Genomic DNA, 19,363 nt, shown 5'->3' on the forward strand with positions numbered 1-19,363 from the left:
AAGTCTACCAGGTTATTGCTTAGCAAACAAAATGATGGTGGCATATTTACACCTTATCTTCTTATTAAACACTTTCATTTAAAAAAGATAATTCTCCTAAGTGTATCTACATTTTAATCTAGTAAAGTTCCCCTTTCAGACCTTGTGATCTATGGGGCAGAGGATGTAAAGATCATCTGTTTCTGTGGTCCGTGGTAAACGAGGGTGTCATGTGGCCAGCACAACAACCAACCACCTTTACTTTTCCCTAACTAATGCCAGGTACCCATTTGAGCTGGGTGGACTCAGAGGTGCCCTTAAGATCCAGAAAGTAAAAAATCCCAGTCTTTACCTAGATTTGAACCCGTTACTCCCAGCTAAGCCAAGTACTTTACCACTCAACCACCGCACTTTCTGTTAATCTAGTCATACATGTTAATTAGAGACTCAAAGACATTTGTTTACAGACTATTTCAGTCAACCTGTTCCATGCTCTGAAGCACTTGGGAAGATGGAGCACTAGTATGAATTTGTCCTAGGATATGGAATAAAAAAATGTGCCTAACTTTATATATGATTATGAAAAATATAGCAAAAAACTAAAATAAAATGGCTTTTAAAAACATTTTTATTTCAGATCTTTCATGCTATTTGAGTACAAACTAAAAAGACACTAAAATAATATATCACTGCAATAGTATATACAAGTGTGCTATTTGATGAGATAACTTGATGAATCATGCACTTTTAAGTGATGAGACCAATATCACATCTGAATAGTGAGATTTATTTAGCAAAGGTTCACAATGTCTTATATTGATCTAACTTTTATTCAGTAAACATAGTCAATCTCACTTTAATTATTATTAAGGAGACTAGACAGCAACTGTTCTAAAAATTTGAGGAATATTCTTATGAAAAAAAAGTATAGGAACTTCTGTCTTCTCATGTTGAAGGATTCAGATACTAATGTAGATAATTAATTAAGGCATTTACTGTAATCCGAGTAGCTTGAATCTTGATAAAATTAAATCGAAAATCATATCTACATTATTGTCTTGGGTGAAAGGCTTTTATTAAGGGAGATAACCAATAAAGAGACCTATTAGACCAATGTTTTAACATTGTAATGTAAATAGCTCTATCACAAAGTATCACACTGGTAATAAATACATAAATCTTTTTAAACAAATACAATGTCAACATGATTGTAATAATATTTTAACACATTCAATGCTATCATACTCTGAACTATTCATGAATTGAAAGAACCAGCATGAACACAGGTTAGATAATCTTCTCTAGTCTTAGTAAGCAAAGACTTAATCCTCTTAGCATTTCGTAAAATACTGCAGTCTCTCTCTTATCTGTACAGGTTTGAAAAATTTGAAGGCCAGAAGAAAATTTAGCAAGATAAGATCAATAATTTTATGTTATATTCTTAAACTTTTTTTTTCATTGAGTTTGCACTTCTTCAGTGCTATAGTATGGCCCTTGTGCTATGGTCCATTCTTTTTTTTAAGGAGAAGGTTTTCATGCTGCCTTTGAGTACTCAGCAAATACAAATAAGTACAAGTCACGATTAAAAAACAAACCCCCTTAATAGGAAGCTAAGGAGTATTTGCTACTAAGTTTCAAATCTCACTGCATAAACTAAAGATTGACTCAAATTTTTTTTAAACTTTTCTTTTAATTAATAAATTCAAAATGGTGACCTACAAATCTTCAAAGAGAAAACTGAAGTACTTTCTCAAGAACCTTTACCTATTTATGATCTAGTTACCTAGTTGCCTTCATTTAGGATTCTTTTCTAACTAGTGGCCTAGATTTAGTTTTGTCTTATTGAATCTTTATGAACTCTGCAGTCCTAGTTTAAACATTTTTTTTTTCAAAGCTAAAGTTTTGAAAATTTGGGTATGTTTCATGATCAATACAGTGCAATAAAAATAAATACTTAAAAGTGAAATTTCGATTTTGTTCATGTTGAACATAAGGTCAAGTGTTTGCTTTGTAAGAAGAAGACTCCTTTATATAAATATGAGTTGGGTTTGCTGTTCCATAATAAATGAATGTTTTCTTTCACAACAATATAAAACATTTTAAAAATTCCATTTCCCTTACACTTTCAAGAATGTTTTTTCTCTAAACATTTAAGGCGAATAGAATTATTATTCATATTTAAAATAGAATTTATATGTAGTAGATCATTAAAACAAAATAATGTTTAATTTTTAGATTATAAAATCAATTGGTATAAATCTGATTTTCTTTGAAGAGAACTTAGATAAAATTTAAATTAAAACATTGGATGAAATTTAAAGTAAATCTTCAATTCATTTGAAAGTAAAACCTCAGATTGAATTTAATAAAAAAAAAAAAGGAAAAAGAAACATTGTGAAGGTCCATTAAGTAACTATAAATAAATACATATATTAATATTGTTATATAAATACACATACAATTCGGACAATAATTATTTTTTAAAAAGATGGAATGTCTATAATTAAAAGCAATAAATAAACTAGACATCGAACAATATGGACGGCAAAATGAAAATATGCTGGCTTGTAAAATAAATATTTAGTGAAATGTTTTCAAATCACATGTTTAAAAATTCTAAGTAAATGACTTTTCATATTGTAACAAACATCAGCTCCTTGTTTTGTTCTAAAAAAAAACCCTCAAATATTTACTTTGAATCTTACTTACGTATAAAAGCAGAAACGGCAAAAGCGAAAAATCGAAATACCAAGTAAGAACAGTAAATATAGTTATGAAAAAGCTGAAAATTTGTCACAAAATATTTCCATGTTTAAAATAGAAACATTTGTACAATATTTATAAATATATTTTTTTGTAAATGTTGAGTAAATAAAATTAAAAAATAAATAAATAAAAGATGAAAATTTTGAATGGACGGCTGCATATAGCATGAAAAACTCAAGCTAATTTTTTTGTTGAAATTATAAATAAAATGTACAACACAAATATATAATAAGAGTTTAAATATTTTTATGTACAGGTACTGGAATGTTTAGTATGCAATTTATTTATGCTTCTGGAATGTGAAGTCATAATAATTATACTCAAAAACAAAAACATCATGAGATACAATTAACAAACACAAAGTCACAACTTGTTTGACTTACATCACTCTCAGCTTTTACATTCGCAAACACACACACAAATAGAATGCAAAATGCCAATAGCATAAATACAGGCATATAAAGATTAAAGACATTTTAATATGTTACTATCACAGAAATAGCTTTTTTTTTACATTTGTACACATAAAATATTCTGCAGATTATTAAAAATTTTAGTGATCTTAAATATTTAACTTTAACATAAGATGGTCAAGCTGTAATGTGCACAGCTATGAAACTGAAAGTCCCAAAACTGATGTATTAAATAGTTAGGCATTTCAGGAGGGGAACAGGATTACATGCTTTAGTGTTTGTAACTGTATCATTGCATTTAGTTATCCAATTAACAGAAGCCAGTATTGGGATTCCGGCTGATGTATATAGATATTGTATTGGTGCATAAGTTGGGCAGAAGTACACTTAAATTCATTTGTTTTTTTTAACAGATTTTTTATTTTTATGCTTGTTTTGCATGTTTTGGATGTTCCTTCAGAATTAAAGATTATTACATCCTCGCCAAAACCTGCCACAGGACATCAAGGATAGGGATGGGCAGAGTTTAAACCCAGGACCATTTAGATGGCAGTCCAGGGTCATAGGCCTGCCACATGAACAAGGCAGCCACCTTATCAAGATATGGTAGGAGACTATAATTTCAGCTTGTAGTGCCCCACATCTTTATGCATGAAGCCAGACTTTACAAAAAAAAAAAATGGTCTTAAGAGAGACTTTTATTCAACAAAAATCTCAAAGAAAATTTAAAACCTTCATTTACTGCAAAACTATAAATAGTTTTAATTTATACAAATATATTTATTGTAAACACAATTTACTTCCCTGGCTTTAGTGGCTTTTGTTCATTATATAATAATTATAACCAATTTATAAGTTTTTTAAAGGAAAAAGAGCTCATTACAATGCTTGGATTGGGGAACTAGAAAGTAGGTCAAGTAAAATGTATTGATGTAATGGCGGTAAAAGAAAAAGATCATTTAATTACTTTAAAGTAACTGTGATATATGATGAAACAAAATCTCAAAAAAATATAAATGATTTTAACCTTACAATAAATTATAAAAATCTTATACATAAAAAAAATACCAACAAAAAAATTATATATAAAAAAAAAAGTAAATTAACAAAATATATTTCTAAAACAAGAACCGTAGCTCCTCTGAATATTTGTAATCATTTGTTGAGAGACAAAAAGTAAACAATTAAACACATTAAAAATTGCTGGAGTGTTATCTTGGAAAAAAAATTGTTTATACAAACATTTTTAAACATTAACAATATTAATCATTGTTAAAGATTGTGTTTTAGTGAATCAGATCTAGATCTAAACATCTAGTTTAGCTGTTTTAAGTAGCCCATTGCGGTACGTGACGTTTTGGCGACGCTGTTTTGGCGACGCCGTTTTGGCGACGGGACGTTTTGGCGTGAGCCGTTTTGGCGACGGGACGTTTTGGCGCGAGATATCATTTGACGATAATTTAATAAGCACGTAGCTTTTTTTTAATGAACCCTTGAATTCCAGCGACTTAGGCGAATAACCATGGTGTCTATGTATACTTCACTTAAAGTATTTTGAGAAACATGGTACATGCATTATATTTTTACTTATTATTAGCAAGTGTTTGGTATGTATAGCTGGAGATACCATACAGTCATTAAATAAACCAATGTTAATGTAAACAAATAATTGCATCAATTTTTAGTCTATCATCCTTTCATTTTGTTTTTAATTTTAAAGTAATATCTTAAAAAAACTTTTTTAAAAATAAAAGTGTGCCTCTTAATAAACACACATACACAAGCCAAAATGTTTATTAAAGAAAACGATGTGAAAAACAAACACACATTTACATTTAGTACGTGAAAAATATGTCTTAACACAAACACTCATGCGAAACATAGATATGAATAATTCTTTTAAAAGAAATAATACAATAAACGTACATTATGTATTTCGCGGCAAAACGCCCCGTTGCCAAAACGACCTTCGCGCCAAAACGGCGGGGCCAAAACGGCGTCGCCAAAACGTCCTGCTTCGGCCTATTGTTAGTTTTGGCATTGGAAACTAGGAATTTCTATATGCTTATATGTTTTTAAATGTATAAATGAATACCAAAGCTTGTGTAGATCTGCCAGTATGACATCTGCATTACATCTGTAAGAAATCACATGGAATTAAAACAAAACACTCCATTTGCCCACTACTTACTTCCTGTGTCTCAGATGAACAATGCAGGATTTGCCTATAACACAACACAAGCTATGGCCCACAAGAAATATTTAGCAAAGACAGGTAATACCTGGAGGTCTGTATCTCTAATATCTTAGGGCCATTTCAAGTCAAAATCAGTCACTGCTGAGATGAGCAGCAGACCTGAATGTTAAATGTGCATCACCAGCTCTGACAACATCTGGGGATAGTTCTGTTCCATGCTAAGGGAGGGCAGTGTCACTGTTTTGTCTCCTTCTTTGAAGGTGATGAGCTGCAACGAAGTGTTGCCTCCCCCTGAATGTCTGGACCCCTCCAGGGTCAGCTGAGGAAATATTTTCTCAGTCACAGCATCCACCATGTAGGGATCATTGCCCAAGAAAAGTCCTTTGGTGTTACTTTTAGGAACTAATTTACGTGACCTGATTAAAAAATACAAAAAGAAAAAAAATAGCATAGAAACAGACATAAGGCTAACTTCAATTTAAAGAGTGTCTTCTAATAAGTCTTCAAATCATGAACTTTGCTATGTTATTGCACAAAGAAGTCAGTAAAGCACCCATTTCAAACCTTGCAATCTGTAAGATGGACAATGCAAAGGTAATGTTTGTATGGCTAACATTTAATGAGGGAGTCATGTGGCCAGCACAACGTACCAACTGCCTTTACTTTTCCCAACTTAAGTCATGTAACCCTAGGCCCTCTCAGCAAAGCAAAGTGCTTACCACTCAGGCAACATACCTCCCTTGGTATTGCATAGCTAAATATATATATATATTTTAGCCTATAGCAAAATATATATATATATTTTAGCCTATAGCAAAATATATATTATTGTAATCTATAATTAAATATATATTATTGTAGCCTATAGCTAAATATATATTATTGTAGTCTATAATTAAATATATATTATTGTAGCCTATAGCTAAATATATATTATTGTAGTCTATAATTAAATATATATTATTGTAGTCTATAATTAAATATATATTATTGTAGCCTATAGCTAAATATATATTATTGTAGCCTATAGCAAAATATATATTATTGTAGTCTATAGTTAAATATTTATTATTGTAGCCTATAGTTAAATATTTATTATTGTAGCCTATAGTTAAATATATATTATTGTAGCCTATAGCTTAATATATATTATTGTAGCCTATAGTTAAATACACATTATTGTAGCATATAGTTAAATATATATTATAGTAGTCTATAGTTAAATATATATTATTGTAATATTAAATATATAAGATCCAGATTGTTATCAAGATGGTCTTGGGTTCTCACCCAGTCAGACACTTTCCTGCAAGAGGCTTGGGTAAGAAAATAGAATCTTATACTGTAAATGAAAAGCACTTGGATTCCAAACTTGGGGTCCTGGGTTCAAATCTTGGTGAAGGCTGGGATTTTGAATTTCCGGATTTTTAAGGTGCCCATGAGTCCACCCAACTCTAATTAGTACCTGATTTTAGTTGGGTGGGTGGGGGGAGTAAAGGCAGTGGTCATTGTGGTGGCCACATGACACCCTGCTCATTAACCTTTGGCCGAAAAAACCTATGACTTTAATATCATCTGCCCTATAAGCGTAAGGGGGACTTTACTTACTCTGTAGGAAAGTCCGCTTATAAGTCAAATAGAAAACTGATGTAGGCTACTCAAATACAATCAAGATATGCTAGTCTTACTTATAAGTCAAATAGAAAACTGCCGTACTCAAATACAATCAAGATATGCTAGTCTACTTATTTTGACTTACTTGGGCTGGGCTCTGGTCTTGGTGACTGGTTGTGTTTTAGTTTTTTCTTCACTGATACATTCAAACAATTTAAACAAAAGGTCAGTGTTGGCCACTGTCAGCTTCCGTTCGGGAATCTGCGAAGTTTTTCTCGTGGTGTCCTTCTCTTCTGGGGGTGTGATTGGGCGCTCATCTGAAGAAAGGAAAGAACGATGTGTCATAAGTACACACACAAGGTATGCACACAATTAATTTTTAGATCTTATACACTGAAGTATACATTTTCAATGGTCTCTTTTTGTGGCGTATTCATGGGGTAACCTCATTCTAATCTTAAGGTAACCTTATTCTAATCATGGGGTAACCTTATTCTAATCATGGGGTAACCTCATTCTAATCATGGAGTAACCTTATTCGGAAGAAAAAGAAAAATAGAAAGATGAGTTTAGATCTTGGGCTTGTTTGCTTACATTAATCTAAAATGGCTGTCAAGTACAAGATGAGTTTGCATTCCAGATTAGACTATTTTATGCAGTAAGTTTCATTGATATTTAAGGGCCACTCTTAATACTCTTATCCCCATTAAACTCCTCCTAATGACGCCCAGGAATATTCATTCTCTCCAAGCTCGTGGCGTTAGATCCCTTGTACCAAGACAAATCGTTACAGGGCTGTGCAAAACTTGAGTAAGTTAGTTTATGTACCGAGACAAATCGTTACAGGGCTGTGCAAAACTTGAGTAAGTTTGTTTATGTACCGAGACAAATCGTTACAGGGCTGTGCAAAACTTGAGTAAGTTAGTTTATGTAAGCTTGATATAAGCTTTGTCAAAAGTGTTGTTTTGTAGCCTATACTTTATTTAAATCACAAAGTTGACAACTGGCTGCAAAAAAAAAACAACCTCTACCTAAATCATTGTTGTTCACTTTCACCTCCAGTCACTTCCTGCAGGGTCATGTCTAGCAAGCACGGAATCGAGATACAAGATATACCAAGCCCAGCCGTGGCTATCAGCAGTGATAAGCGAGTCTCATACCGTGCTAGCTAGACCACAATGACAAACGTGTCTACACAGACACATATAAATCTAGTAGTTTTAAGATGAAACTTAACATTTTCAAAGTTTGACGCCATTTCTTATTGTTCTAGAGCTCTGCTAGCATAGGCCTACCCAGTAGGGTTACCTACATCTAGAACTCACAAAACTAAAGACCAGCCCAAAAAAAATTCTCATTCAAAGTTATTCTCGATCGTCTTCGCAGCCGAGAAACTATTTTTAGAAATAAACTCGTTTGCAGAGTGACACCAATCTTTATTTCGATTGATTTCCAATAACGAAATGAGATATCGATTTCTCCAGATTGATCTCCACTAGAGTAAGAAGTAAGCATAACTTAATCTTCCTCTGTGCCCTACGGAAAGGCATTAGCGTCTTGTTTCTCTTTGAACAAAGTGAATAGACTAAACTGCATGGTTCAATATATAAGAGACAGACAGACAGACAGATAGATAGACAGACAGACAGACAGATAGATATATATATAGATAGATAGATAGATAGATAGATAGATAGATAGATAGATAGATAGTCAATATAATATTTCTATATAAGCAGTGCACAACTGCGGATAAAGGAAACATTGTTACGGCGAAGTTGAAATGAGTTCACATCATATATATAATTAAGCAATCACAACTAGATATGAAACATAATGCTTAGGTGTAAAATGACATTTTTCTTTTATAGAACACAAGTATTTGTATTTGATTAAAAAGTCTTTTTTTTTCCCCTTGCGTCCTAGTATGAAATCTACTATCAGCTTTTTAGGTGGTTCAATCATATTGCTAGTTGCTACCTAATGGAATGTGTGTGTGTGTGTGTGTTGTTCTTAACAGTCTACTATAGATAGCAACACCCCAAAGTGGTATTAGTCAGACCAATAAAATACATTCCACAAGAGATAGACTTTTTAAAACCTCCTTTGTATCGAAAGCCATGAATATTACTAGCGTATGCTTATTTTCACACACATTAAATCATATTATCACCACATTGAGACCATGCTGAGAAGTTATTGAAACCAAATTACGATTAAGTTAAGACTGAGATTAGACTAAGACCATATCATGATCACGATTAAGACTATGTTGATATCATACTAAGACTATGTTGAGATCAGGCCGACACCATATTGATCCAATGCGACACGACCTCGGACTTTTTAATTAACGACAAGAAGGGGATAACCTGTCAGGACGCCCTCCTCTCCCCTCCAGTGCCACTACACGTAGTGCAATCTTCACTAAGATGACTTGTAGTCCACAGTCACGGGTTTCTTCTCACTCTGATTGGCACCAGATAAAAGTTTGTCTTGCTCATCTTGCAGTGTTGGCTCAGCTGGCAGTGTTGGCACAGAGTTCGTCAATAGCCGTGATTTGTTTTCCCCAATGAACCCTCAAATCACACTGACACACACATGAAGGTCTAATGAATAATATCACGGTGCACTAGTAAGTGACTAGTAGAAATGTACTAGTACTGCAAGAAAATATCTATAAAAAATTCTAAAAAAAAAACAACAAAGTTTATAATTAATTTAAGCGTAGTTGTATCAATTAGTTTGAATCAGTCAAGTGATTAAATTTGTAATGGATCAACAATAACAGATAACAGCGGTAGATCTGTGCTATTAGAAATATTTTTGCGAACTTGTTTTTTTTTTTAGCGGAATTTTAAGCTTTTAGCTTTCTGAATATGCTACGATCCTTTCACTTGTGTGAACTAGTTAGGAAAGGGTAAGGGGGGGGGGGAAGAAAGGTAAGGGTATCTGTTCAATGTTACCCTGATCGCTTTTTAAATGCATTTATGTAAAAAAAAAAAAGTTGTAAGACCTGAATTCGAACTCGTGGGCTCAAGACTCCTTAAACCAACGCAACAACCACTCTGCCAGCCAAGCGCTCAGAAAAATAGGTTTTACATTAATCTATTGTTAGCATCAAACTTCAAAGCGGCGGCCTATTTCTCTCTACAAAGTATAATAGGGGACTAATTCAATTTATACCACCACATCAGTCAAGTACAATTTCTTTCTCGTGTTCGATACTAAATAAAATAATTAGTTACCAATAGATAATTAACTAATTGGCTATTTTTAGCCGCCCCCGTAAGGGCAAAAGCCGCTATTAGGTTTGTGGAAAATGTCCGTCTGTCACACTCAGATCTCGAAAACTAGAAGAGAAATGAAAAATATTTTTCACCATGCGATGAAGCTTGAAAAGTTTAGATGCAACGGCTTCTATTTTAGATTTTTTTACACCAGATCTAGATTTTTTTTTTACACTAGAGCTAGATTTTTAAAACTAGATTTAGATTTATATTCTAATTAAAATCATTGTAGATTCTACATCTAGAATTTCTAGGTCTAGTTTAGAATGTTTGTTGTTTTACATATGTTTCGGATGTTCCTTCAGAGTTGAAGATGTTTATACTTCCTATAAGTCCAAACCTCCAGCAGGACGACGGGGGATGGGAGCGGGCAGAGTTTGAATCTGGGACCATCGATTTTTATAAATCCAAACGACAGTCCAGCGCGCAAACCGCACGACCAGGCAGCCATGATTTATACCAGATCAAGATCTATAATTTCAATTTCTAGACTTAAAGTGTAGATTTTTTTAAATTTCCGAACGTCTAGATCAATATTGCAATGTTATAAAATACTAAAACTAATCTACTATTTTTAAATTTAATATTGTATTCAGTCTATTAATAGATTATCTAGGCTTTTTTTTTTCACATAAATCTTATCTAAATTATATCTACATTATTCCACATTTATATTTTAGATCTAGATCTAGTAGATAAAGATCTAAAAAGTGATAAATCAAAAGTTTAATTTATGTAGATCTCCATCCTTATGCTAGTTCCATTTAAATGAAAATGCCAATAGCTCTGATGGTAACTTTGCTGGGACATCGAGCAGACGTTGCCGAAGTACAAGCTCGATGCATTGTTTTTTATCCTATTTTTCAATTACAAATCAATACCAAAAGATTATCTAAAAGCGCTCGTCTGACATATTGTGCATATCCGTAATGTGTAATATATCTCTTTATCAATAATAGGCTATTAGTTTGTTATTAACTCTTTCTCTCCAAACTGACGATACCAATGTTGATTCCACCAGAACGTGGTAAATAATTACGGAAAGAAAGAGTTAAGTTAACAGTAATGCCTGGTAGTGCAGTTAGCGCGCTGGACTGATTGTCTCGACGGTCCCGTTTCATACACTGTTCGCAGCCATCCCCCGTCGTCCAGCGGCAGATTTGGAAAAGGAAGTAAATTACTTTTAACTTTGAAGGAACATCCAAAACATGTAAAACATTTTACAAAAAAACAACAACATTTTTTACAACGCCAAATGAACCTTAAAACATTATTACTATTGACAATCAAAACAAAATCACGTCTTGAATATTCCTTGCGAATAGGCGGATCCGACAGGGATCCGACTCCTACGGGGGCCGCCTCTATGTTTGCGTGACAACACAAACTCTCTTTGTAATCTTGTTTTATTGATTATTTTGTTAGGTAAAAGAAACAAATGTGCTAAATTTCAGCTTGTTCCGAGATTCTGTGGGAGAAATAATGTGTGCAAACTTTGTACTGGACAGACAGACAGACAGAGTTGATATATATTATATAAGCTGTGTAAAAAAAACAACAACATAGAACATACTATCTTCATAAAAACTGAAATCAATATGCTACTAAACATTACAAGCAATAGTTTGTAAAGGGGAAAAAGACTTAAATGATGAAACGACGAGCTGGTCTGTCATAATTTAAGTCACGTGGTGATAATGATAGATAGGCGGACGAATCAGAGACGTAAGACCGTGTTTTTAATTAGTTAGATTTCGTTTCAATATCATTTCATTTGTTACCACTAGATGTTTCATCTCGTTGTATCTACATGTATTGTTAATAAAAGTTGCATTAAGTTTTGTTTTAAGAAAGAAGTTTGTTCACGTAATTAAACATTTTCATGTAGGCTAAATAAAAAATAACGCCTACATCAATTAAGTTGTACTAGCTATTAGGAGCTACAATCCAACGTCCGAGCATTGACAAAGCTGTAACGCAGCCTAAGTAGTAAGAACGCTTACTGTTACGTAAATGATTTATAAAAGATTTCTGTTTCAAGTCAATATTTTCTCTACATTAGTAATGCGGAGGAGAACTCTATAATCAATACCAGGATTTCAAAGACACAGCGCACAAAGTTTTACACGAAACTCAATATCAGAACAATGGTGTCCTGTAATTCTAGAGTTGGATCACGGACTGTGTCAACTTCGTCAGCAGGGACCAGTGATGCCCAACCTATTTCGGTTCGGGGGCCACATAGGTCTACATTTCCACCACGGGCAGCATAACATCGAGGGTTCAATATAACCTCTCCACTATGGTTTCTATATGCGTTGTGTGCAGATGTTTCGAGGGCCTGATAGTACCACTTCACGGACCGGATATGTCCCACGGATCACATTTTGATGATCACTGGCATGAACTATTCTTCGCGCGTCCGTTGCCTACAAAGATGTAGTGCTTAATCTTTCAGCGCAAACCCGTACAGGTCAGTCTTTTGTTTTAACTGCTGATGCAAGCGTGTATCGATCAAAATCGTAGGCCTATTAATGATTTTGTGTTCTGGTTCCAGTGAGAGCTTCTTGGATACGTCGTGGACTTTACATCGGATATTATCTAGCTTTATATCTAGCCTAAGCACTCATTGTTAGAATTCCAAACATCCCAAAGGGTTCATATATTGCTATTTACTCTCCCTCCTCCAATATCCCTGTTCAAAGCAATTAGTTCTTTCAATTAAGACCTGACCATTGGTTTGAATGCATAAGATCAAGCTTGTTTTAAGAACAGAGACTTCGAAGCTGAGGCAAAACATTACCAGCTTTGTGGTTGAAGAGAATGCAAGTCGTAGTGCGACTTAACTACACTACAATGGTTAATCCTACATTTCTCTTGCTCTATGTAAGTTCACGTCACCAGAGAGAGAGAGAGAGAGAGAGAGAGAGAGAGAGAGAGAGAGAGTAATTAAAATGGTTCTGGAGCACACTTCTTTCAACATAAAACGATGTGAGTGGCGGAACCAGGCCCGCCGGCAGAAATTTTTGGGCCCCAAACAACTGGGTACGTGTGGGCCTCTCTGCCCTCCCCCCGAAAGCCAAAAACTTCACAAGGTTAAGCAAGATGCACTAAAAAACGTGAAGGAGCCCAATTCTGTTGGGACCTCGGTCTAAAATTTGTGTTTGTCTCCCCCTGACGGCGGGCTTGGCGGAACTGACCATAAATACAGTAGGCCTACGAGTTGCAAAAATCAATCAATGCATTATACAGTTCTATATTAATTATATGAATAGCATAGGCTTTTACAATATTGGTTAGTGACAACTTAGTAGTCACAGTAGCAATAGGTGTAACATGTTTGAAACTTATTTTTTTATAGACAGGATGTCTACCTATGTCTTATCTGCATGATGATGAGAAGAATCCTTTTTAGGTCTGGACTCTAGGATATTAAAATAATTAAAACATCATTATCACCCCATCACTCTTGTATTGATAGTGTAGGTACTGTTTGCAATCAAAGTTCTCAATTCCCCATAATCAGGTGCAATGACAATCATTACATAAAGCAATAAAGCAATTTTCTTTCTGGCGATCCCGTTAGCATGTTTCCTTGGTGGAACCTGTTGGCTGATTTCGGCAAATAAATCCAAACAATCACAATTTTAGTCACTTCTGAGTTCGTGCTCTGTCCTAATCACAAAGTCTATACAATTTTCTTTTCCATTACATTTTTATTGAGAGTTAGGCTTGTTGCTGTTTGTTATGCAAGGGATTACTTGCAATGAGTGCGTTTGTTGATGACAACAGTGAAGTCCCCACTTTGACATTAGTGGGTAAGTTCTGAGAGATTTTACCACTGTTGTCATTGTGGTTACTGGTGGTGTTGATGGTGTTAACACTGAACACTAAAAAAATATGTATTAAATGTGCATAATGACTGCATTTAGCAGCAAGGGACAAATTTTTGCTAGAAACAAAATCATCACATTCCATCTAGGGTGTAGTGGTAAAATTTGGGTACCTGACAAAATGACATGTTTGTTAAAATGTTTTACATGTTTCTTCAGATTTGAAAATTATATACTTCCTGGTCTCACATAGGACTACGGAGATGGCACTGGGCAGGGTATGAGCCTGGAACCATCCAGAAGTTTGAACAACTGTCCAATTCTTATCACACAAGCAGACATTCATCATAGATCATGAGGCCATCATAATAATCAACCACCATTGTCCAACTGACATAAGTGATAAAAGTCCCGAAATACATAACTACAGAATCACTGTCTTCACTGGGTATAATTATGCAGAATTCTCAATATATTAAATGCTAAAATTATACAAAAAAAAAAAAAAAAAAAGAAAGGACAGAAGCTTTCTATGTCAATCTCAACAAAATATAAAAAATTTTGTGTCTAAGTCACCTAAACATTGAGAACATTTCCTCCTTTTGCTGGATGTCTGGTAATTCTAACATAATATAGAAACTTATGAGTTCAAAGAAGACACAGTGGCTGAGGGGTTAGACGTTTGGTTTCTGAACCGAGGTCCTGGGTTCGAATCCTGGTAAAAACTGGGATTTTTTAATTTCAGGATCTGTGGGCACCCCTGAGTCTACCCAGCCCTAATGGGTACTTGACATTAGTTGGGGAAAAGTAAAGGCGGTAGGTTGTTGTGGTGGCCACATGACACGCACGTTAACCATGGGCCACAGAAACAGATGACCTTTACATCATTTGCCCTATAGATCGCTCTGACAAGAGTGACTCAATGCTAAGTTGACAAGAGTGACTCAATGTTAAGTTGACAATGGTGGCTCAATGCTAAGTTGACAAGAGTGACTCAATGCTAAGTTGACAAGAGTGACTCAATGCTAAGTTGACAAGAGTGACTCAGTGCAAAGTTGACAATAGTGGCTCAATGCTAAGTTGACAAGAGTGACTCAGTGCTAAGTTGACAAGAGTGACTCAATGCTAAGTTGACAATAGTGGCTCAATGCTAAGTTGACAAGAGTGACTCAATGCTAAGTTGACAAGAGTGGCTCAATGCTAAGTTGACAATAGTGACTCAATGCTAAGTTGACAATAGTGACTCAATGCTAAGTTGACAATAGTGGCTCAATGCTAAGTTGACAAGAGTGACTCAATGCTAAGTTGACAATAGTGGCTCAATGCTAAGTTGACAATAGTGATTCAGTGCTAAGTTGACAAGAGTGGCTCAATGCTAAGTTGACAAGAGTGGCTCAATGCTAAGTTGACAATAGTGGCTCAATGCTAAGTTGACAAGAGTGACCCAGTGCTAAGTTGACAAGAGTGACTCAGTGCTAAGTTGACAAGAAGGACTTAGTGCTAAGTGTACTGACCCATTAATGTGTCCTCTGTTTCTCTGTTCTGCAGTGGTGGCAACACAGGAAAAAGTGTGGATGGGGACACCTGATGTGCCACATTGGGCTGTTGCCAAAAGGACTGTGGCAGAGCTCGTAACTTCATGGGCAAGGGCTCTGAAATACAAAGAACTTTTACTTTAGCATTTCATTTATGATGCCATGAACAAAGTACAACTCTAACAAAAGATAATACTAATGAACAGTGGGCTATTTATTTTGTTGACAATTTAAATAATGTATGTGGCTCTGTTTTTCAATATTATTCAGTTATTTTAAAAAAATTATTAAATAAAGAAAGAAAGAAAATATGTTAATATGAATTTATTTTAAACTGAATTAAGATGTATCTTCTAAATCAAGAAAATTTGTCAAATTTATTTGACTATTGAATAAAGGTATCATATTTAATTCATAACTTTTTAATCATAAGCAAACAAATTAAGTGAAAATTATTTTGATAAAAAAGGTACATTAAATTTCAGATTGTTCTAAAATTATTCTCATTAAATATAAATAATCACTATTGTTTACCTCGTTTAGGTTTGAGCTTTGGAGGGGTTGCCTCTCTTTTTTTAAAACCTTCTTTTAAAGTGCTGAATGTTGCATAACTTTTTTTCTTCTTTAAACTGTTAGTCAGTGAAGGAGCGACGATTTCTTGCGCATGATGTTTAAAACCTGGGGGTCTGACATAAATAGGCCCGCTAGATGTGCTACTTGATGGGGAGGCTATGTTATCATAATCATGGTCATGCTCATATGCAAACGCAGCCGAAGGACTACTGGATCCCACTTCAGGACTGTTTGGGTTATCACTTGTAGTGGCAGTGCAGTCATTCAGGTCAGAAGCCTGTTCCAACACGTTAATTTCATTGCTGTTTGTAATGCAAGGGATTACATTATCACTGTTACTTGTGTTTGTTGATGACAACAGTGAAGCCCCCACATTGACATTAGTGGGTGGGTTCTGAGAGATTTTACCACTGTTGTCATTGTGGTTACTGGTGGTGTTGATGCTGTTAACAGTGTTGAAGCTAAACACAGCATTGTTGGTGTTGCTAAGAATGATGTATGAAGTGGGTGTTGAGGTATGAGATGTGCTAAACGATGAAGTGTTGTGATTCAAATTGAATGTTCCGATTGTGTTGTTGTTTAAAACTCTTGGACTAGCCACAGAAGTCCCATACTTTTTAGGACCAATAAGCCCTCTTGGGCTTTTTGTCGAGGTTGTCAAAAGTATTAAGCTATTTTGTTTGTTAATATTAGCTGGTAGCTCAAAGGTTGAATTTCTGTTCTGAACAGGAGGTGAGTGGTCTGTTATACTGTGGTCACTGTCATCATCATTATTAGCCAGAGATGGTATGGAAATTGGAGCTGATGGACCGCGTTTCCCACCAGTAGTTTTGGGAAGTAGAGGTGGCTGAGGCTGAAATTGCAAAGGCGTTGTCTGACTCATTTCGCTTGACAGAGTTCATTGCTTAAAGGTGTGATCCTGGTTGTAAGAAAAATATATTTTATATTTATGGAGAGAAAGAGAGAGGGAGAGATATGGTACTTTAATTAATATTATTAATAATTAATAAAAATTTATATTTTTATTAATAATTATACTGATTTTTAAAAAATAAAGATTACATATGTACGTAACTTAACTACAATCAAAATAATTTTTACATGTTTAAATTATTCTGCAAATAAAATTTAGATCATGAAATTTTAAACAGCAACAATAAATCTTACCAGAGTTCATCTACTTGAAAAAAAAATGTCAATCAAAATAAACAATTCAAATGCCTTCAAATAGTAAAATTGAGATATCATAATTTAATATTGGATGATAATATGATTTCTATTGACAATACTAGGCTAGAGCTATAATCTGGAATCTAGTGTTCCGACTCTTCCGAGGTGTGGAATATAAGCAAGGAACAGGAGGTAATACTCAACAGTAATTCAGTAACACCGGCAAAAGGCCAAAACAATCAATAAAGTTAGTCAACGCTAGTGTTGAACAACAAACACTTTTAATACTCAACAAGGGAACCATCAAATGTCATCTATGGCCGTAAAATACTTCTTATTCCTATAATGATGAAAAGCATCTTGTTTCTATAGCATCTCCTAAAGTGTTCTTACTTTTTAAAGTTATATCACATCATCGTCGCCAAGTAAAACTTTCCCCCTATTCCAGAAACAAATAACTAATTCCAAGTCGTGTAGTTCTAACACTAGATCTAGCCAAGATATAGGCCTACTACATCTATAGATCATTCTTAATAATTCTAAGTAATATTTGTTAAATTGAGACCTCGCTCACAAAGTACACTTGCTGTTTGAATTTTGATAAACATTTATTAACTTTATTATCTAGGTAGCTTAATTAGCTTTATAATATACCTGTATCTAGTGAAATTTAAAATATATTCCTAGATTTAGGGTTCTATATTAGATCTACAAAGTAACACATCATCACACCATGACTAGAATGTAACACTAACAGTCTACAAAAAAAAGTAAACATGTTAGTGTATCTAAATCTAGATATATATTATAGAAACTGACAATATTCACGACTAGACTTGCTACAACCAGTCCATTCAAACACTAGTGATTCCAGCTATGTGTAAAAATAACACATTATAAGCCGTTGGATTCCCACACTGGGCATCAAGATTTTCTGTACTGAACAAGAATACGTTTTGGTCAGTAACAGTGAAAATCAAGTTTGGACACGACCAACCGATGAACTCTCTAGCATACTGTTTCTTTATTATTATATAGAGTATTTTTACTATAGGTCCAGATCTAGACATGCAATAGACTATGACTCACTATGACTAGGTAACTCGGTTTAACTTCACATAAGGTTAGCAAATTAATAAAAAGTTTTAACAATTTCTGTAAGAAAAAGTCTTCAAAAGTGAAGTCATTAAATCTAGCTAGATTCTTAAATTAGTATTAGTTCCATCTAGATCTAGATCTAGATCTAATTATAATATAGAATAGATTCAATAGATCTAGATTAATATAGAATATAGAGTAGATCTAGATTCTATATTTATTGTAGATAATAATAATAATGTGAAAATGGGGGAAATGTGTTTAAAAGCATCACATATGAAACATAGTAAATCAAGCATTACCTTTTTTTCCTAACATGAAAGTACACTACTAGACTATGTTGATTCCGTCGAAATAAACAACAAGCGTCGTCATGCACGCCGCGGTAGTGTCGTCGCCATTTTGAGCCTCCTGATTGGTCTGCATTTATAAATAAGTGACGTCAAGGACTTGACCCAATTTCAATGATAATAGCGGGTGATTTTGGTCTGTGGATGAGGACTGAGGTGTATGCTACATGTTTTAGATCTAGATCTATAATTTGGTTTATGTATATATAATTTTAACATCAAATTTATTCTGTGTACAAAGTTAATTAAAAAAAAACACGGAAAAAATACTGCTAAAACAAAAAATAGATCTAAATATAACATAGTACTACCGTTCCGGTGTCACCTTTCTACTAGTCCTAGCCCTCCCCATAATCATTGTTTTATTTTTTATGCATTTCATACATAGAAATCTAATAGTAATTGAATCACTCCTTTAATGTTCCTGCAAACTAAATCTATTTGATTGATCAGAAAAATGGGGTTTAAAAAAAAGAGAGAATAATCCCACTTCCAGGGAGACAATCGGGTAATATGAATATAAGGATCTAGACGTCTGAATAAAA

The 19,363-nt window shown here is 34.1% G+C and overlaps 1 protein-coding gene across 3 annotated transcripts; it reads right to left on the reverse strand.

The window, feature by feature from the left end:
* Positions 1–589: 589 nt before the first annotated feature.
* LOC106063611 (serine/threonine-protein kinase phg2-like) lies at positions 590–18,906 on the reverse strand. Of its 3 annotated transcripts, none has more exons than XM_056007449.1 (5): positions 18,771–18,906; positions 16,162–17,119; positions 15,607–15,744; positions 7,115–7,286; positions 590–5,771 (listed from the first exon to the last, which is right to left on the reverse strand). In XM_056007449.1, exons 2-5 carry the CDS (start codon positions 17,081–17,083, stop codon positions 5,522–5,524), a joined length of 1,482 nt encoding a protein of 493 aa, XP_055863424.1. In that variant the 5' UTR covers positions 17,084–17,119; positions 18,771–18,906; the 3' UTR covers positions 590–5,521. The 3 variants fall into 3 exon arrangements, with proteins under 3 accessions (XP_055863424.1, XP_055863426.1, XP_055863425.1); XM_056007451.1 differs by lacking the exon at positions 18,771–18,906 and adding an exon at positions 18,190–18,326; XM_056007450.1 differs by lacking the exon at positions 18,771–18,906 and adding an exon at positions 18,025–18,173.
* Positions 18,907–19,363: the final 457 nt, after the last annotated feature.

The sequence above is a fragment of the Biomphalaria glabrata genome, chromosome 13, assembly GCF_947242115.1.
Source record: "Biomphalaria glabrata chromosome 13, xgBioGlab47.1, whole genome shotgun sequence".
Taxonomy (NCBI): Eukaryota; Metazoa; Mollusca; class Gastropoda; family Planorbidae; genus Biomphalaria; species Biomphalaria glabrata.

Excerpts from the sequence above, each read along its gene's own strand:
- LOC106063611 (XM_056007449.1), bottom strand. The coding sequence starts at position 17,083 with ATGAGTCAGACAACGCCTTTGCAATTTCAGCCTCAGCCACCTCTACTT. Across the intron at positions 15,745-16,161 it reads AAAGCTCAAACCTAAACGAG|AGCCCTTGCCCATGAAGTTA; the intron begins GTAAACAATAGT and ends TTTGTATTTCAG. Across the intron at positions 5,772-7,114 it reads AAGACCAGAGCCCAGCCCAA|GTCACGTAAATTAGTTCCTA; the intron begins GTAAGTCAAAAT and ends TTTTTTAATCAG.